The 19,427-nt window shown below is 37.2% G+C and overlaps 1 protein-coding gene and 1 non-coding gene across 2 annotated transcripts in view; both read left to right on the forward strand.

The window, feature by feature from the left end:
* The window catches only part of Smp_072210 (putative papillomavirus regulatory factor prf-1), a gene marked incomplete at both ends in the record, with an annotated part of 16,403 nt that extends 5,358 nt beyond the window's left edge, over positions 1–11,045 (forward strand). The window contains 5 exons of the mRNA XM_018794779.1: positions 2,297–2,799; positions 4,923–5,437; positions 6,244–6,797; positions 8,204–8,704; positions 10,371–11,045. Coding sequence (XP_018649157.1) covers positions 2,297–2,799; positions 4,923–5,437; positions 6,244–6,797; positions 8,204–8,704; positions 10,371–11,045 — 2,748 coding nt within the window. The remainder of the gene's footprint in view (positions 1–2,296; positions 2,800–4,922; positions 5,438–6,243; positions 6,798–8,203; positions 8,705–10,370) is intronic.
* Smp_tRNA_01889_Asp_GTC.1.1 lies at positions 3,670–3,742 on the forward strand. Its single transcript has one exon. It is a non-coding gene (tRNA).
* Positions 11,046–19,427: the final 8,382 nt, after the last annotated feature.

Here is a 19,427-nt window from a genome sequence, read left to right on the forward strand (position 1 = left end):
GGTGACGTAGTGTCGGGCCATAGGGGAAGATGAAGCCTCGGAGCGGGTGTCGAAGCAAAGGGCTTGAACTTACGTTACCGATAGTACGACAGAAACTGGCACCGGTATCCAACAGGTACCTAGCGTGGGTGCGATAATCGTGCACAAAAATAAACGGCCCAACCTGAGGGGAAGTGCCGACGAGTACGGCCGAATTTACTCGCCGGCGGGGAAGTTACCCGCCTTGTAAGAAGCAGGGAGCTCGACAATGACGGGCACCGGCTCCGATAGCACGGGGGAACCAAGCACCAACCCGGACTCGCTTCCGAAACCGCCTTCAGGCGTGGCTTGGAAGATGCCCACTTGGGGCGAGTCGTTACGGCTTTTCGAGATTGTGACCTGGGTCGGGGGACGTAGGGGGCTGGCACATTTGAGCGGTCTCGGAAACTGAGACGAGTATGGATACATCTGTCCCTATCCCCATGAGCCGGAGGTCGTCTAGCATCGAGATCAACGTTAGAACGGGAAAAACTAGCAACTAAATGGTCGCCTTTGGTGTTAACTCGTGCCAGAATCTTATCTGCTATGAGGGCCACCTTGTTGAGCGGGGTGTCCTCGAGCAGAGCCGTAAGGGTTGGCTGGATACTGACTGGTAAGGCTTCGAACCACAACTCTTTGACTATCTCAGAGTCAGCTGTCATGTTTCCTGCAAGGGATTGCAGGCGCGTGAGGTGGTGGCTCGGCTTAGCATCACCCATAGGGTGACGTGCTAAAAGTGTCCTCAATCTTTCCTCTCTTGATGGGAGGAAATGTCGAAGGATGGCATCCTTAAGACGGTCATAAACGTTTGGAACGTTGGGATTGAGGACAACCTCACGGACAGCGGTTAGGTGATCCCCGGGCAATGATTCCAAAGCGTAGGCGTACTTCTGCCTTTGATTGGTTATGCGGCGGATCTCAAATTGAGATTCCAGTGCCGCGAACCAGACTTCTGGATCATGGGGGATGAAAGGAACCGGTCGGAAACTGATAACCTGTATCTCGGAGTCTATCATATTTATGTTATTCTTATCGTTATCTACCATATTAAGTTGCCAAAATATTATATATTGAAAAAAATCAATACGAATATATGCAACAGATGTGGATAGATAAATAGACTCACCGGATTGATCTGGTTTGGAGAATTGGCCAAGTTTGACTTGTGCTCGATGGATTGGGTTACCAGCTGTATTGCGTGTTCCAACAACGGCTCACCAGTTGTAGTGAGTATGCCAAATAGGGTTCACCAGTTTGTTGTGCGTGTTCCAAATACGGCTCACCAGTTGTAGTGGATGTCGAGTCGTGGACGGACTATGATCACCACTACTATTCGATTACGCGTACAAATATGACTTGGTTCCCTTGATAGCCCGTAAACCAGAAGGCTTTACTAGTCCAGATCAAGTATATTTATTGGCGATCTCGTGGTATCGAAATAATACCGAGACGTGCCAAAGAGTACAAGCGAACAAGCAGTGCGTGAGCAAGCTCGAACCAAACCAGGCGGTATATGGAACAAGAAGTGAAACTGATACAGTTAAACAAATACAGTAAAACAATCTCTGGTACAATTAACAACATCAAAATGTGACTCGAGAAGAATGAAAAAAAAATTGGCATGTATGGAAGCTAGAATACATAGGCCCGGCCACTAGGAAGGACATTAATTTGAAAAATCTCTGTTTTTGAAAATAATACTGAAGAGGTATAAGGTTAACGTTATCAATAAGCGGCGATAAAAATTGTACTTTATCAGATAGAGTACAATGTTACTTGAGTGGCAAGTGTATCAAACGAAAAAGTCATTTATGTAAAAAAGCGCATGAATATCGTAAAGACACAGATACACACGCGGCGAATAACATCGAGCTATCTGCTGTCCAGACATACAATGACTTAGGAGTCATCGTTAGACAAAGCTTAAAAACTACTGTACTTTGCCATGCAATAACCACCAAAGGTTTTAGAACCCTATAGTCAATACGTTTAGCCATGTAGATGCTAAAAACTTTTTGACCTTGTATAGACAGTTCGTTCTATACTAGAGTGCTGAATACAAGTGTCCAACTCCTGCCTGTCAATATTGTTGATTTTAACGGTGAAATATTGGACACAGAATACAGAGGGAGATTTGTTCCCACAAGGTCATTTGTTGATTTGCACATATAGGTGCAATGTTAACATCGATCTTATTTTGGATCTTGGAAGTCACAAATACTACAAGCAACCCAGCTGTTTAGATACCTTACAATTATTTCTACTCTTCAAATTGCAGAGACACCAAGATTCAATCCCTCCAATCGCAGAGGATAAGTCAGGCTTTGAAGCTTGTACAAGCAGCATTGCTGAAGGTTCTCGTTCATTTGGGGTCGCCTCTTCCTCAGAAGAGTCAGGATGCTTCTATAGTGGGGGGGATGGACAGCGTTTTCTGAAGAGGTGGCCCTCTACACCCCAACCAGGCACTCGTGTTTGGATACGGTATGGTGGCACAGTGTGCTATGGACAAGTAGTGCATTGTATGCCTGAACTGAATATGTTCACTGTACGACCAGCTGATGGCGGTTCTAGACTTGTCACTCGTGGTCTTGAAGATATTCTACCTTCTACACCCCAACAGTCAATCTTAACTCCACCGACAGAAGACGAATGGGATAGTGACTTGATTGGATGTGATGAAATTTCCCCAAGTCCGCACAATAATACAGCTTTCCCGACGAAATGTGAGGCCACGGTTTCGGACTCCTTTTCTTATCCATTATTCATCGATGTACCATCTAGGTGAGTGGTGTCCCACCTGACTGATCATTTTTTGTAATCATTTAAGTATTTTTGTGGGAGGTGAGTAAATCTAGTCAATCCAGTTTATAGCGGTCCCTACCCGGTGCAATCCTAGTGGCTAATTTTTTTAGACTAATCCAACTGTTGACCTAATAACGTTAGAATCTTGGTCTGTCAAATCTTGAGACCAGGCAAAATTGTCTAACTTATCACAGTTTCATTACCTCTAGAGATCATTACCAGGATATATAGAAAAGGGTCAAAAGTCATATGATAACAAAGGATTAGGAGTAGATAATATAGTTCGAGACCAATTCCAGGAATATGAGCGAAAGATACAAATAATTCATAACTAGTACTGTTTTTATTGTTATTGTGCGGCGCATATGTATTTAGTGCCCCTAGGAATAATTTTGAAATTCAAAATTTATAAAGTAGCGGGTATATTTATCAGCGCATTGCTATTGATAATGGGTTATTTCGGCTTGGACTCTAAAAACTGGTCAGAACTGTCCCACAGATTCCAAACAGTCCGTAATCACGGTTATAAATCAGACCGACGGTCAATGACTTCATGAATTGATGTAGTGCCTCAGTACTTATTTGGATTGATTAAAAAGTTATTTAGATGGATTAGTGCTCGAATTTTCTGGAGCGATGTTTATTATTGGTAACACTAGCCCGCCTAATACTACCTTGTGGGCAGCAGGTGCTTTCAATTCTCATAATTTCTATTAGTTTGTTAGTACTCGACTGAACTAATGCACCTTTGGGTTATAACATAGACTCACTCATCATAAATTATTAAATCAAGTCAAGTAGTACCGATATTATATGTTTCGTTCTTACATCTTTAGTTTCCTAGTAGTCACCTCCGTGGCGCAACCGGTTAGCGCGTTCGGCTGTCAACCGAAAGGTTGGTGGTTCGTGCCCACCCGGAGGCGGTAGCCACTTTTGGCGCAACACATCAACAACATCACCATTCACTTCGTCACACATCCGTCAATACACTCACGCTGCATACCTAATCCACCAACACACAGCCGACCGACTCTCAATCACTGTGGCAGTATACCAACCCACAATCATCTCTCCATCCAACAACTATACGTCGCCTGTCCAATATCACACGTCCACTCAACCACACTCCATTCGGGCCCCCAAATGCCCTGGTACGGCCGAGAGTGGGGAGAGTCCGCTCTCCCTCTCGAAATGCTCTCACATGGCCAGCGAATATATAGCCTCTGCCAGGGAAGTCCTACTCACTGCCTTCTCGTGCCATCAATGTTGTTTACGAAATTGAGAGGACGAAAAGCAAATGTCCGGCGCTTTAACCGGGTTGGTGGATGTGGAGTGTCCACCTAGGGAAGTTGGAAAACCCTGATTCCAAACCAATGGTGCACATGGGCTCCAGTATCCTGAGGGAACAAATGGTGTACGAATCAATCGTTGATCACCGGCTACCATGGGACTGCATCTCCTCACGATGCTCCACTGCCTTGTGGATCAGATCTTTCGGTCAAAGGCTCCGGGTGTGGGCCCCTAAGAAAACCATCTGCTTCAGTTCGGGCACCTGGGCAGTATCACAGCCCTCACACAAATCGAATTAGATTTGTATGGCGCATATGTATCTAGTGCTTCCTTGTACCAATATTTATGTGTTTAAATAAATAAATAAATAAAAAATTCCTAGTATAACTTCGTAGTCAAGCATAAGTTCTCATACTCGGCTGATAGCCATCCATCTCGGATGAGGAATATTGATCATGTTCAGCTATTTAAACTAAACGAAGTTAGTTGATATTCAGGCACAAAATGCTATGAATTTTTCAGATTGTCCTCCAATGTGAGCTTGTACTCTACCACATTTTTGCTCCATTGTGAATCTCTTTCATTAGGTTCGTTGTAAATTACGGTAAATCTGACCAATATGCAAATGTATCATATGTTAATGGCGTATGTCTATTTTTAAACTACCTTCAATTTTATGATACTGTTTTTGTTGTTTGTATACGCAGTCGTTTCGTTTGCATTACTCAGCTTTTTTGAAGGTGTTTTAAAGTCTCTTGTACTATCTGACGTCGTTCTTCCGACATTGATCTTGTATTCACTATTTGTTTTAGAGCATCTATTGATGAGGGATCATCTTTTGAGCCAATGACTACTTTGTCTGGTTTGCCATCAAACTCTACAGCATCGTTCGGTCTCTCACCGATTTTGGGCTCCTCGGATGTAACTGATATAAATATCCCTAGAGAATCTGCAGGACATTTCGATGTTTCGTCTCATAGGACATTTTCTGATAATAATCCCTACCCACATAAGTCAGCACTTGGTACCAGCCTCCCTTCTCGCGGGTCCATGGATCCCTCATCTGTAACACATCTGGTGACTCAGAGGGTAGGCTCCTCGAACAGTGATAACTGCTTTCACAAACGTTGGGACACGTTTTCTTCCCAACCAGAGCTATCTTCGAAAGGACTAGTAAAAACACACGATGAAGACTCACCTCTTGAAGTAAAGCGAACCTCCATTCCATCTCAAACCACAAGTTTCCGAAATCAAACCTCAACAGATTATGTGGTTGAAGCTGTTTTGCACTGGATTGAGTCTATTTCTCCTAATACAACATCTGAACGTGAGTTTCAGATTGCATGACACATTTAAAAATCTATTTTTATATATAATACAGCATATTAACCACCTGGTAAATCTTATGTTATTCATCTGTTCAAAGAATATATTAGATTTTATTCCATTCGTCAGTCTCAGTTGATTTGTTCTCGTGCACACCATCCAATACCAATTTACCCAACAAGTCTCATTAAAGCTTCGAAACACTCGACATCAAACAGTCGTTTGATATTTTTCTCGTTTATTCTAAGCATTTATTAATAACTAGTATTAATTTCAGAATTATTTCCATTTTTCAAATCATTAGAATCACTGCCATTATCGTTGTATCATACTAAAATACTATTGCTATTCCAGTACTTTCGTTCCTGAATCTTGTATCAATTTGAGTCACAAAATTTAATTTGAACATCTCAATCCTTGTTCAACCAACTTAATGTTCTAATTCCTATTTTGATTTGCTGCTGAGAAGGAAAAAAAGTCTTGAACGAGATCTTTTATTTTGCGTTTACTGCTCGTGGTTACTGATTAGCGTCTTAGTCATTTTACACTTAAACTGCTTTGGATTTTCATCCTTATTTTTATGGCAAATCTTAACAATTACTTAGTTCTGACGAAACTCACCAGATTAACTGACTACAGACAACTTTCAGCCGCGAGTCGATGTCTTTATCAATACATCTACAATGAAGTGGATGTTACATTGTACCAAATCAAGACTATAGTCGTTTTTATTGTTTATTAACTGTTTATCTGCTTGTTAAAAGTATCAATTTGTTTCAAGTTTTTTTTTCTGCTTACTGCTTTCAGCCAACACGTGGGAGAAAGTAGACATAAATGAACTCAAAGAAACTATGAAAACATTATTGGCATCATCAAATACATTTGAAGGGGATTATGTTCAAGACTGTTCTGAAGATCGCCCTCAACTACCTGTATACTCTCCATCATATTTTGAACAAGCTCATTTTTCAGCAATTGAAACAAGTTCGGAAACTAGCATGCCCTCAACATCTAGTAATGTTAGTTTATGCCTAAAATCAAATCTAGTCACAGTAAATAGAGAAACTGTTGTTTCAAATTACCAGTCAACTCGTTTCATGACCAGTGAACCACAGCAACAACAACAAGATAAATCACAGTATTGTTTTTCGAACCCTTCATCTACGTGTCCAAAATGTTTCCCTAATTTTGGCACACAAAATTCACTAGAGTTTGTCAAGGATAAAATATCACCCTGTGATTGTAAATCATTTCAAGGGGATTCAAATAACGCAAATTCGTTTCATCTTGATCCAATTTTTGAAAATACTTGTGTTATTTCTCCCAATTTTATCCACGCATCGTCGGATCCTAAGAGTGATGTAAGTATCACTAATTATTGTTGTTAACTTATATTAGTTTGAAAATTCGTCGAAGAATTATGGCACTACAAAACCAAACATTTCAGCCCGTTACTTTTGTTGTTGAAGATTTTAATATTATTGAATCCCAAGTGTAAGATTTCTTGATATGAACTAATATGGATTTAGATTAATAGATTGGTAACTTGTTTATCCATCGTTAGAGCAGTATGTATGTCCATTTCACTCCACTTATTTTAAAAAAGGTCATGTAATCTACTATCTTAGGAGTTACCGTTCAAGCTTTTCCGTAACAATTAAACTATTTGAAATAACAAAAAAATAGTTGTAAATTCACTATCTTCCTTTGAATCTTATTGTGAACTGATCTCCCCTAATTTATTTCTACTTGATTTGAAAAAAGTACCATTGGGTTCATTGTGTGATCTCGATCCACCAAATCTCAATTAATTTTTAGTATTCACCTTTTGACCTAGAATCCAGTCAGTATCCCCCTGTTAAAATTTCATTAGCCACCTTATCAGTGGAAATGAACTCTTTATATATCATTTAATTGAAAGATAATTTACGAAAACCTTCGTTTTTTCTTTTACCTTAAAATGCTATCTGTTTTATTGTTAGCTGTTAGCCGAAAAATTTCTGTACATATTTGACTTACAGTTAGAATTTGTTAGATCTTGCTTTTTGCTATCAGTTAGGTATCTCACATATTAGTACTATCAAATGCCCCATTAGGCTGTGAGGTAAGGTTATTAAAGAAGCCTTCACGTATTTGATTGTGTCAACAGTGATGGATCCATCTAGTAAGTAATGTTTAGGGTTAAATTTAATTTAATCGATTGAAGAACTTTTTAATTAGAATCAAATTCTGTAGTCAGATGTTTTTAAGCATGACTAAATACCACTTCGTTTTATCTGGTAAAATTGGTGTAGTATGGTGCCTGTTCGTTGAGTTATATTGTGTGCTAGTCCGTTTGGTTGGATGTAGCCTAATTATCAATTATGATTACGGAAATAGAATTGGTTGTTGGTGACACGTATACCACCTAATATACTGAACATGTTACTTTTAATCTATTCGTTTTTCATCACACGCTACTTTTCCTAAAACTGTATCTTTGATCCATTCTTGGTTTCGTCTCGTTAGTTTCAAATGACTAACCAACTTGTCTTAAGAACGTTCAGCATATCTAATCGGTGTTGTCACTGGTTATGATCCATGGGTTTGCAGATTTCAACCCTACTCTATCGATCAATATTGGTACATTTGATTTATTAGTCAAGTTTATGCTATAATCTTATTCATACCGACGTGTAAATAAGCTCTATGCTATACTCCTTACAATTCATAAATACCTGTCCACTAGTTATATTTTCGTGGTTTTTTTTTTCGAAATTCATCTTAGATTTTCACCAGTTCCGAACCTCCATCGAATCCTCTTGTTTATGCTCAACAAATCCTTCCATCATTAATTAACGAACGTGGCTCAGTGAGTTTTCAGTTACTGTCTTCCATATTGGCTCATAGTTGTATTGAATGTAATCAAGATTGTCACAGAAGTATGCTATTAGATGGATTAAAACAAGCTTTCAGTTCGATCATGTATTCACCCACTAGTGTGCCTTCAACACCGACAACCAATGAGGTTTATTATGGTGCAGATCCAGTCTACTCTAGAAGTCATTCGTCAATGCTACGTGAAAATAAAGAACAACCAATTACTGGATATACAGTTCCTGTACGTAGACACTTGTCTTGTGTTGGATTTACGGATAGTTTAAGTCCTGTATCATTGATAGACAGTCCGACACATAATTTAAGTGAAGCTCACAATATACTTCCACATCCTTCAGAATCAGGTTCATACTTTTCTGAAAGTTGTCCGAGTCATATAAATGTTGATCATGTGAGTTACTATTGTTCCTAAGTAATTCCTATTTATCATATGTGTCGTTTCTCGCCTGTATATTCTATGAATACATGATCACCTCTAGATGGGGTTTTAATTTCACACGTCAACGATCTTCGTTGAAGTTTTGCTTTTCTTGGTTGGCTATGTGCACATTATTCATGCTAAAATTATAGCAATGTCGTAGCGGTACTCACGAGAAATGTTCAGTTCGCTAATCTAATATTTGAGAAATATTAACCTGAATTTAAAAATTGTTCTTATAGAAATGTATCGCTTCATTTGTCTATTCAAACTACTATTCATATCGTGGAATTGGATTTGTTAGAAATGCCTGAACACTGATTACCACGACGCGCTATGCTGACTAGTATTGGAGACAGTTGGAAGAGAGTTAGGGGCGGCCAAACCAAAACGTGGCATCAGTGCTTGAAGTCACTAACTTCTGGTCTGAGCCATGTTGGTAGATGCAGACTACTTGGTTGGGGTCCACGCGACTATCGTAACCCATGGTTGGATACTCTAGGTGACAGCTCAGAATCGATCACAATGGCGTAGGTGTATACACTCTTTATCTTCCCTTAAACCTTGAGATTAAAATTGCTTCATATCTGACTTCCTTCCTATACTATATCCTTATATACAACCTATCTTTTATGTATTACTACCACTAAATTAACTACTATGAATCCGGTGTTGATCTTGTTGTGCTAACGAGGTATGGCAACTTGGACCGATGCATATATATGCCTGGTCCCACGTTGTAGCTGACTGACTGCTTTGTTAACCCTCAAAAATGCGACTGTCGTCAATTGATAAAAGTTTCGTTTAGCTGTAATTTTTAAACCATCAGTGAAGACTTAAATCTCGCCCATCATAATCGCGTTTTTACCGGCTAATACTCAAGGTCATATCAAATCATTGTAATTCTTCATGAATTTCTTATCGTTTCATCAGTATGAGGCAGTAGGTAGTCTTCGTGGTTTATTCACCTTTATAGCTCATTGCTAACTAGAGTAGAGAATAATCCAAGATAGTCTAAATTAAATTGCTAATCAATTTATTAATTATATCGCGTAGTCGTATTGCTTAATAGTTACATGAGACATGATCAAATAAAAATGTTATAACGGTCCGTTTCCTTTTTACTCACGAATGGGCCGTTAAAATTTACCTTATACGAGTATCTACACTAGATCTCCTTCCAGTGTCTATTCTACAGGATTTCAACACAACTCAGATCAAGAACACATGATTAGCCTGACTAGAACGTAAATATATTTCCTCATAAAAACCCGACACAATCCAACAACAAATGGATAATCAATCAATGATAAGTAATAGGTATAAGGGAATATATAACTCATCTGACAACTGTCAGACTCTCTACATGTCTGACTGAGCAGACAATCAATTATTATCATTCTCGCCCACACAAAAAAATATCCCCTTAAGTTATGCCTAATAGTGCTTTTTGGTTATTATTTAACAATAAAAGTTAGTAAACGGTCTTTAGTATAAATATCAGTAACATGACAGTTACTGATGGAGAGAGCATTTCCCTTCAGTTAAAAATTTTGTTAAAAACTTGCCTGTTTCTCTTCATCAAATCGTTCTCCAAATGAATAATATATTTCTTTGTAATGTTTCCTATCCATTGCAGTCTAAGGAATCACAAACGACTTCCTTATCATACCCCATTGGTAGTGCAGAAATGTTTCATCATGTATACTTCCCACCCAGGAGTCGAGAATCTAAGTCTGGAGAGTTTCTTAGGTCGGAAACTTCTCACACAGTTGAACAAGGGTGTACCATTCAGCTGAACACCTCAACCAATGAAGCTTCAATGAAAACAAATGTTGAAACAAGTAAAACACTAAAATTCCAAGTTAACTGTAATTCTTTCGTTTCACAACCTCGGAAGTTGGATTATAGAGATTCAGTCAGTGGCATACCCTTACGTGTTGGCTTACCACCATCAACTACTAGTGGACGTATCGATGTTCGTAAATGTCGTAAAGTTTACGGAATCGAAAATAGAGATCAATGGTGTAATCAATGCAAATGGAAGAAAGCGTGTCGACGTTTTCCAAATCCATGTTCAGTGTCTAAACATGCTCAAGGATTAAGTAATCGTAATCTCCCAGTGGAAAAGTGTAATCGACAACCTATTGAATCTAATGTATCTGAAATGTGTGTTATTTGTTCACCAACATGCTCATCTGATATAAGTCTCTCAAGTATGACTTCTCCAAGTAGTTGGCCAATTTCAAGTTCTATCTATGGAAATTTATCGGATAATTCGACTGTTCCTTATAAAAATTTAACTGGTGAATGAATATAGATATATACATATAATAACTAGAGTATATTTTTTTAAAGAGTATTCTAAGCATCCCTTAATCTTACGACCTTATCATACAAATTTAGTTCTCTGAGTAATTTTTGCGATCTTCGTTATATTATCTACTTTTTTTTCTCAATAATCATCAATAATAATATCGTCTCTTATTTTTGCACGATCTCTAAACTGAATTAAAACAAATACACATTCATTCATATTATGTAAATGAGTAAAATAATCGGTTCACTTTTGTTGGTTCTATCTATATGTGCACACACATACATATATATGTTGATCCATCTAATCATATCACATGTGCCATTATTGTTGTTGTTACTGCTTTTGTTTTAATACAGACATTTTTATTCATCGTTTTCCACGTATAATTACTTATCATTAATTCACAATTTTTATTTATTTAAATAATTTGAATAAAATCTCCCTCCATTCAGAGAGAAAAGTGCTAGTCTGCACAAATATTTTCATCTAATATACTGTGCATTTCAACGATAAACTATTCTGTGAATTTATTCATTATCCTATGCATATTGTCATCGTTTCTTGTTCTTCTCTGTATTATTAGAGTACTATATTTCGATTTTTTTTTGGTTAATGAACAAATCATTGAAAATACTACCGTCATCATAATTATTGTTGTTAGCATGTCATCAAGTGTATTGTCTATATCTCTATCACTATTTCACTCTTAATCATATTTGTAAACACCGGTTTTTCTTTTTACATTCCATTGAAATTTATTTGTTCTGATCTCGTTTCTATCCTGATATTGTGATTATTGTTGGTAAAATGAAACAATGACTTGTTTAGTCCCAACTCACATATACATTTGTATAACAAACAAGGTGAGGGCTATATATATATATATATATATATATATATATATATTCAATCCAGTCAAATTGATTCATTATCTATCTGATGCCGCGTTCATTATTTTATTATTTTCATTTCTCTTGTGTGTGTTTTTATTTTTCTTCTCCAAAGCCAAAGATATTACCTTCTTTCATTTACTTTTTATACGCTCACTCAATCACCTGTGTCAAAACATACCGGTTTTTTTTTACATATGTCACTGTCATTATTTAACTATTATTTTTGTTATTATTATTGTTATTGTTATTTCCACTGCTTCTTTTTTTCTCAATCGGACAAATTACATCGGGATCTATTATTTTTTTGAACTTTATTTTATGTTTATTATTGTTATCGTTGTTATTTTTGCTTACCTATGTATGATGAATTCTAATTGACAACATATATGGCTCAGATAAACTTTTCCTGGTGAGAAAACAAGCAAATAGATGAGCATAATTGTTATTATCAATTTTGGGCAATCAGTAATATATACATATATATGTATACGCACGGAGATGTGAATAAATCACTGTCCTAATTCTACTTGAGATCTGCCTATTAGTTTGTTTTTTTGTTCATTTCCTTATTATCTTCACGTTTATTCTTTATTTGTGCTCATTTATTGTCTTCTTCCATCATTACCATTGTCTTTCATTTCTTAAAATAGAATAATTTGTCTAGAATGATGTATGTATTCTTAATTTCTTTTGTTCAGCGCTTTTTTTAAAAATAAAATGTCAACATGGAAACTAAGTATTTATTGTTCAGAGCATGAATTCTAGTTTTATAATATATACTTTTTGCCATACATCATGCATTTCATTCCCTGTGTATTATATCACCACGAATATCCATCTATTCATATGGACTTATACATACATATATAGCCGAATGATTACATTACTTTCATAAATAATTACATCATGTTCATAATATGTATATGCATATGTAATTTCTTCGATTCATAGCTCAATTTCATAAATTCTATTTCATAGAAAAACAAATTACAATACAAAGAAACAAAATTTCAATCATATTTAAATGATTTGGTATGTTTTTTTGTTCAGGGTTTCATTGATTTCATTGTATCTATGTATGATTACGTAATGTTCAATTATTCTCTAAAAAATTTTTATTACTTTTTTTGACATGATTTATGATTGACTAGTAAATCAGTTGTCTTCCGTGATTAAATTGAATGTTGTTGAAAAGTATTGTATCATGATGATGATAATGAACACACACACACACACGTACATTTATATACATACATGCATAAATTGTGTGCATGTTTATGTATTTCAAAGAAAAGATCTGGACAAAGTCTGTGATAAGAGAGTTTCTTCCAGTCTTCCTTCATTTAAATTGCATGTTTCGTAAATTCTTTTCTTTTTTTGCTTTCTCTTGTTTATATTTTACACAATATTTCATTGATAAGACTTGAATGTTGATATGTCATTGTTAATACTACTGCTGTTAATACTACTACTAATAATAATACAACTAATAATAATATTGTCTAATATTGGAAGGGGTTTTTGTGGATATTTCAATATTTTCATAGTTGAAATCATGAGTCAATTGAAGCTAGACCACCATGGAAAACTTGGAAGCATTGGATGGCCGTTTCGTCCTATTATGGGACTCCCCAGCAGTGCGCATCCACGATCCCGCACTCACGAGATTCGAATCCTTGAGTTTTAGTGGGAAGCAGTGACCAGTGGAGTTCAACCAAGTCTGTCGTAGAGATATCAACTCACTGAAGACAATTGGTGAACGGTTGCTCAACTTCGTGGATCAGTTGAAGTTAGACATTAACACCGTTGGATGCCGGCTCAGTGGTCTATCGGTTAAGTGCTCCGGCGCGAAGCTGGTAGGTCCTAGGTTCGAATCTTGCGAGTGCGGGATCGTGGATGCGCACTGCTGAGGAGTCCAGTGCTTCCAGGTTTTCGATGGTGGTCCAGCTTCAATTGACTCATGATTTCAACTATGGAAATAATAAATATTGATTCAGTAGTTGAATTAATGAGTCGATTAAAACTAGACCACTCTGGAAAACCTGGAAGCACTGGACGGCCGTTTCGTTCTAGTATGGGTCTCCTCAGCAGTGCGCATCTTAAAGATTTAATGTTAATTGATTTTCTAACAGTGTACTAATGATAATGAATAGACTGACATCAACTACAAAATATTGGAAAGTATTGAATAACTGTTATGTTCGAAAGTAACATAAAAATGAATGCCTGACAGGTTCTCTTAATTCTTGCGAAGATTTAAATAATCGGTAGGCTTTCTATGTTCAGATAGGGATTTTATTTGTGAGTATTGCTCAATTTGAACTAGTATCATTTAGAATACAATGAACAGCTACTTTGCTTAGTGTAGGTGGTTTGAGGAGATTGTAGACTTGTTGCTTACAAAACGAGGTTACTTTCGTTAGACAACCAGAGGGTACAGAACAGCTGCTTCATTCTAGTATGCGACTTCTAATTTCGAGAGGGGATTAATGGAGTTCTAATGAGGAGTGACTGGCAGATTCCATTCACGTCAGGTGTGAGGCACTTACCAAAGGAATTAGAAGGTAGTTACTCAAAATTGCAAATTGGTTGGAGTGAAAAATCCAAACGACGATGCTGATTCGATGGTCTAAATATTGACTACAAGGTCTAATGAACCTGATTTCCATCCTTAATTAGTCCTGGATGTACACCACTGAGGAGAATTTTACTAGAACGAAACAGCTGTCCAATGGTTCGTCGTTTTCGATACTTGTCTAGGTATTTTCAGTCCATGATGTTACCTTAAAAATATATCACCAAATCAAGAGCTAGATAAACAACACAATAAGCTAGATTTGTTGAAAAGTATGTGATGAACAACTGTTTACATCAAGATGAATGATATTCTAATAAGGTAATTGAATTTCTATTCTCTGGTTAATATTATGTGAAAATATTTCAAGTTATCCTTTTATTAGTAAGCGGAAATGGTTCAATTTAAAGAAACTACATCCTGGGCTAACCATTCCTTTTTAGGTAGACAGCCGTTGAGAACGATAGAGTATTGAATAACTTTTTCGTTTTATTATTAAACACCTTAGCAACACATCTCTAGCGACCGTTTTTGTATTTCGAACTCAAGATCTTTAGGCATCACAGAGATTACATCATACTCTCATAAAAATTAATCTCATAGTTGGATTCTAATGGTCATGATTTATCGTCAAAATACTGAGAATTTTTCTTGAGTTCGGTTACCACTGAGAATATTATTATTAGAACTGAGTCTCAAAGATTATCCAACTTGAAATTAGCTTATATCTCAAGATGATTATTCTCTTAAGAAGCCTTATATTATTGAACCAATCAAGCATTCATTTAATGGTTATCCTTAACAATATTTACATTTTAATGCAATGTAAAAAATTGTCGATTTAAAGAATTCCGTCGAAAATCCATCTCAGATTTGTTTTTCGGTACATTTCCTGATTTGTGAACACTAAACTAAACTGCTATTGACTCAAGTTCCTAAAAACATCCTTTTAATGCAAATCTGATTACATAAGTTGGTATTAAGGATAATATTAATTTAAATATAATCCATTTGACTTTTTCTTTCAAAGAGTAATTAAAGATTAATACAAGTGCAATATATGACGTATATATATCCTACTGAGAATGACTTATCTAACAATCTTCTCTGTATTTGTTTATATTAATCTACCTTCTGTCCAGATATTTTTAAAATTCTATGTATAAACTAAAAATTTACAGAATGGATAAAGGTAGTGTAGTTTTGCAAAAAGTTTACTGGCCTGGAAGCATTTATTCTTTCGCTTACCTAGATTCTTCTATTAGGAACGAGAGCAGTGTAGTGAGTGGGGTGCATCATTTCATGTCCGTTCTGGTCGAGGGTGCATTGATCACATCTTCACCCTCCGCCCAATGTTAGAACACCGTCATACTTATCGCAGGCCAACAATCGTAGTGTTTCTTGATATCAGGGCTGCCTTCGATTTGCTGGACAGGACTGTTCTCTGGGATTGTCTATTGAAGAACAGTGTGCCTGAGAAGTTTATTAACATCTTAAAGGCCCTGTATACGAACACCTCAGACAGAGTGAGGGCATACAACCACCTTTCTCCCTTGTTCCATTCGAGCAGTGGGGTTAGGCAGGGTTGCCCAATCTCACCATTCCTCTTCAACTTTGCCATCGATGACATCCTGGAAACAGCTCTGATGGATGTAAGTAATGGTGGTGTGGATCTGCTGCTTGGAGAACGACTTCTCGACCTCGAGTATGCGGATGATATTGTCTTACTGTGCGATAATGCCCAGGGCATGCAATCCGCAGGATGTTAGACGACTCTGTGTTCGATCATCGTTGTCTCCGAAGGATTGCTGATATCCAATGGCAACACCATGTTGGTAATGCAGAGGTTCGGCATCGTGTGTTCGGGCGCAGAGAAGATAATTTAATTGGTGTTACCATCTTGAAACACCGACTTCGGTGGCTTGGATATGTTCTACGAATGTCGTCCCAGAGACTTCCACGTCGTGCATTATTTGCCGACTCTGGGACTGGTTGGAAAAAGCGGAGAGGAGGTCAGTGTATGACATGGTGTCGTGGTATGAAGGAAAGCTGCAAAGGGCTAGCTTCTGTTGGTCCTTCACGACTCCCTGGTTGGGGTCCGAGAGATGGTGCAACACAATGGCTAGAGACGTTATCAGATATGGCTCAGAATAGAAGCCAGTGGCGATCCTGCTGTAAGCTTTTTTTTTACTTTCTTCATAAAGAGTGGTTCTAACTTTCTCAACTGAAGGAGTCTTCCGGTTGTACATTTCAGTCCGCCTTATCTTTTCATCACTTCTCTTCCTACTTTCATTATTTTGTGTGACGCATATGTATCTGGTGCCCTTTTGTACCAATATGTATGTGTTTAAATAAAATAATAAAATAATTTACCTAGATTCTCAGTTTCAATATGATTTCATAAATTTTATCCCGTCAACTGATTGTTTTCCTTCAAACCATTTATTGTTATTAATTCGATTCGTTTTTTTTCAATTTGTATGGGAATTTGTGGAGATTGCAGTATTTTTACAGTTGAAATCACGAGTCCATCTAAGTTGGACCACCACCGGAAATCTGGACGGCCGTTTTGTCCTAGTGTGGAATTCCTCAGCAGTAGGCATCCACGATTTCTCTTATCTTATTGATTTCATCTGCTTTTACTAATGTTGTATAATAAGCTGGGTTGATGTACAAATGTCTAGCCGTTAGGTTGGGTATGCTTGATTATCTGGAAAATATGATTTCTTTTTCTCTAAATATTGCATGTAGACGCCCAACTTCGATATCAAAAGATCGGAATTTGTAAGAATCGGTCATGCACAGTCCAAATCGCGACACCAAGGATCATCGTTGAACAATCAATTGAATGGAACTCATCACAATGCATCAAGTTCATCGACTATGAGAAGGCGTCTGATAGTGTAAATAGGCCGAGCTTATGGAGCTTTGTTCAAAACTATAGTGTACCTGAGATCGTCAACATCATCCGGAATTCATATGAAGAACCACACTGCAAAGTGGTGCATTGAGGACAGCTAACAGACACATTCCAAGTGAGGACAGGAGTCGGACAAGGCTGTCTACTCTCCCCCTTTCTCTTTCTTTTTGTGGTCGAGTGGATTATGAAGACCTCGACATCTGAAGGAAAGCACGGAATACAGTAGACATCTGAGAATCAATTAGACGATTTGGACTTCACAGGTGACCTAGCTCTTTCATTCCATACCCATCAAAAAATACAGGTGCAAACAAACAGTGTAGCGGCATTCCTTACATTAGTAGGCCTCAACATACACAAGGGAAAACACAAGATCCTCAAATACAACACGGAGAATACCGACCGAATCACACTTCATGGACAAACACTGTAAGATGTGGAAACTTTCATGTATGTGCTTGGGAAGCATCATCGATGAACGTTTGGGACCTGATGCAGATTTAAAGGCAAGGACTGACAAAGCAAGTGCAGCATTCCTTCATTTGAACAACATATGGAACTCAAAACAACTGTCTACAAGGCAATATAAAAGTGAGAATTTTCAATACGAACGTCAAAACAGTTCTACTGTATGAAACTGAAACGTGTAGAACTACCACAACCATCATCAAGAAGTTACAAGTATTTCTAAACAATTGTCTACGCACAATACTTAATGTCCGTTCATCGGATACCATTAGCAACAGCTTACTGTGGGAGAGATCAAACCAGTTCCCAACTAAAGAGGAAATGAGAAAAAGATGTTGGAAGTCGATAGGACACACATTGAGGAAATCATGAAACTGCATCACGAAACAAGCGCTAACATGGAATTCCGAAGGGAGACGGAAAAGAGGAAGACCAGAGAACGCACTCCACCGAGAGTCGGGGTCAGACATCGAAAGGATGAATAGCAACTAAAAAGGAATTTTCAGGACAGAGTTGGTTAGAGAGTTCTGGTGGGTACCCTATGCTCCTCCATTAGGGTTAGCAAGCGTAATTAGGTAAATATTACATTACATAATTCACTTTTATTGATTATTTGAATCTTCCCACTGATGTTTACTACTGACATTGACCAGTTTTTTTATCATTTATGTGTCTTGTGCGGATTACCTTGATATTGCTACTAAATTACAACCATTATAGGCAGAGACATACAGTTTTCACTGCTAAATACCATCCACCTCTACTTGTATTGCATTACATAGTTAAAACGAAATAAAAGTAATGGATAGAAAGAACTTGGTGTTTCAAACTGACTATGACTCTTGTTTTTCTCTCTCGATTAGCGTATGGTCAGAATTAGAATATACACAAGTGGAATATAAATAATTATTACTTCTAAATAAATTTGTTGATAAAAGTACTTCTAGATATTTCCTTATAATAGAATGATAAACGCTATGATGTTCGTGATGATCTTGAATTTTTGATTCAATCTCTTGGAGAATTCAGTATGATATGTATAGGTGTAGTAATGAAGAATGAAAATTTACAACTCGATATTAAAGACAGGCTTTCATGGAAAGAATGTTCTTTGTCGGAAAATATGGTCTACAGTCTTCATAAAATTTCATACTAGCTAATGATCTAAATTATGGTGTATCTAATTTAGTTAGAGTATAGCAACCATCCTATAATCAATTCCGATTATAGTCAATTTTGGGTAAGTCCTTTTTATTAACTTACTTAACAGACATCGTCATTTGGATAGTAACAATTTGCATATTCTTTGCACTGCTATACCACTAGAGCACATGACACTCTATCCGAAATGTTGACTGCTTAAATATCATTCGATGACTCATACTCCTCCCCATATGTGTACGCACGTAAATATTATTATCAGCCTTTGTTTTGCTTTGCTGTGCCCTTATTAAATTTGACTATAAATTGCCTATGTAATTACTTGCTATTCGCCTCGTTCGTTTCCTTCGCTTGTTCGC

Source organism: Schistosoma mansoni, chromosome 1, assembly GCF_000237925.1.
Source record: "Schistosoma mansoni strain Puerto Rico chromosome 1, complete genome".
Taxonomy (NCBI): domain Eukaryota; kingdom Metazoa; phylum Platyhelminthes; class Trematoda; order Strigeidida; family Schistosomatidae; genus Schistosoma; species Schistosoma mansoni.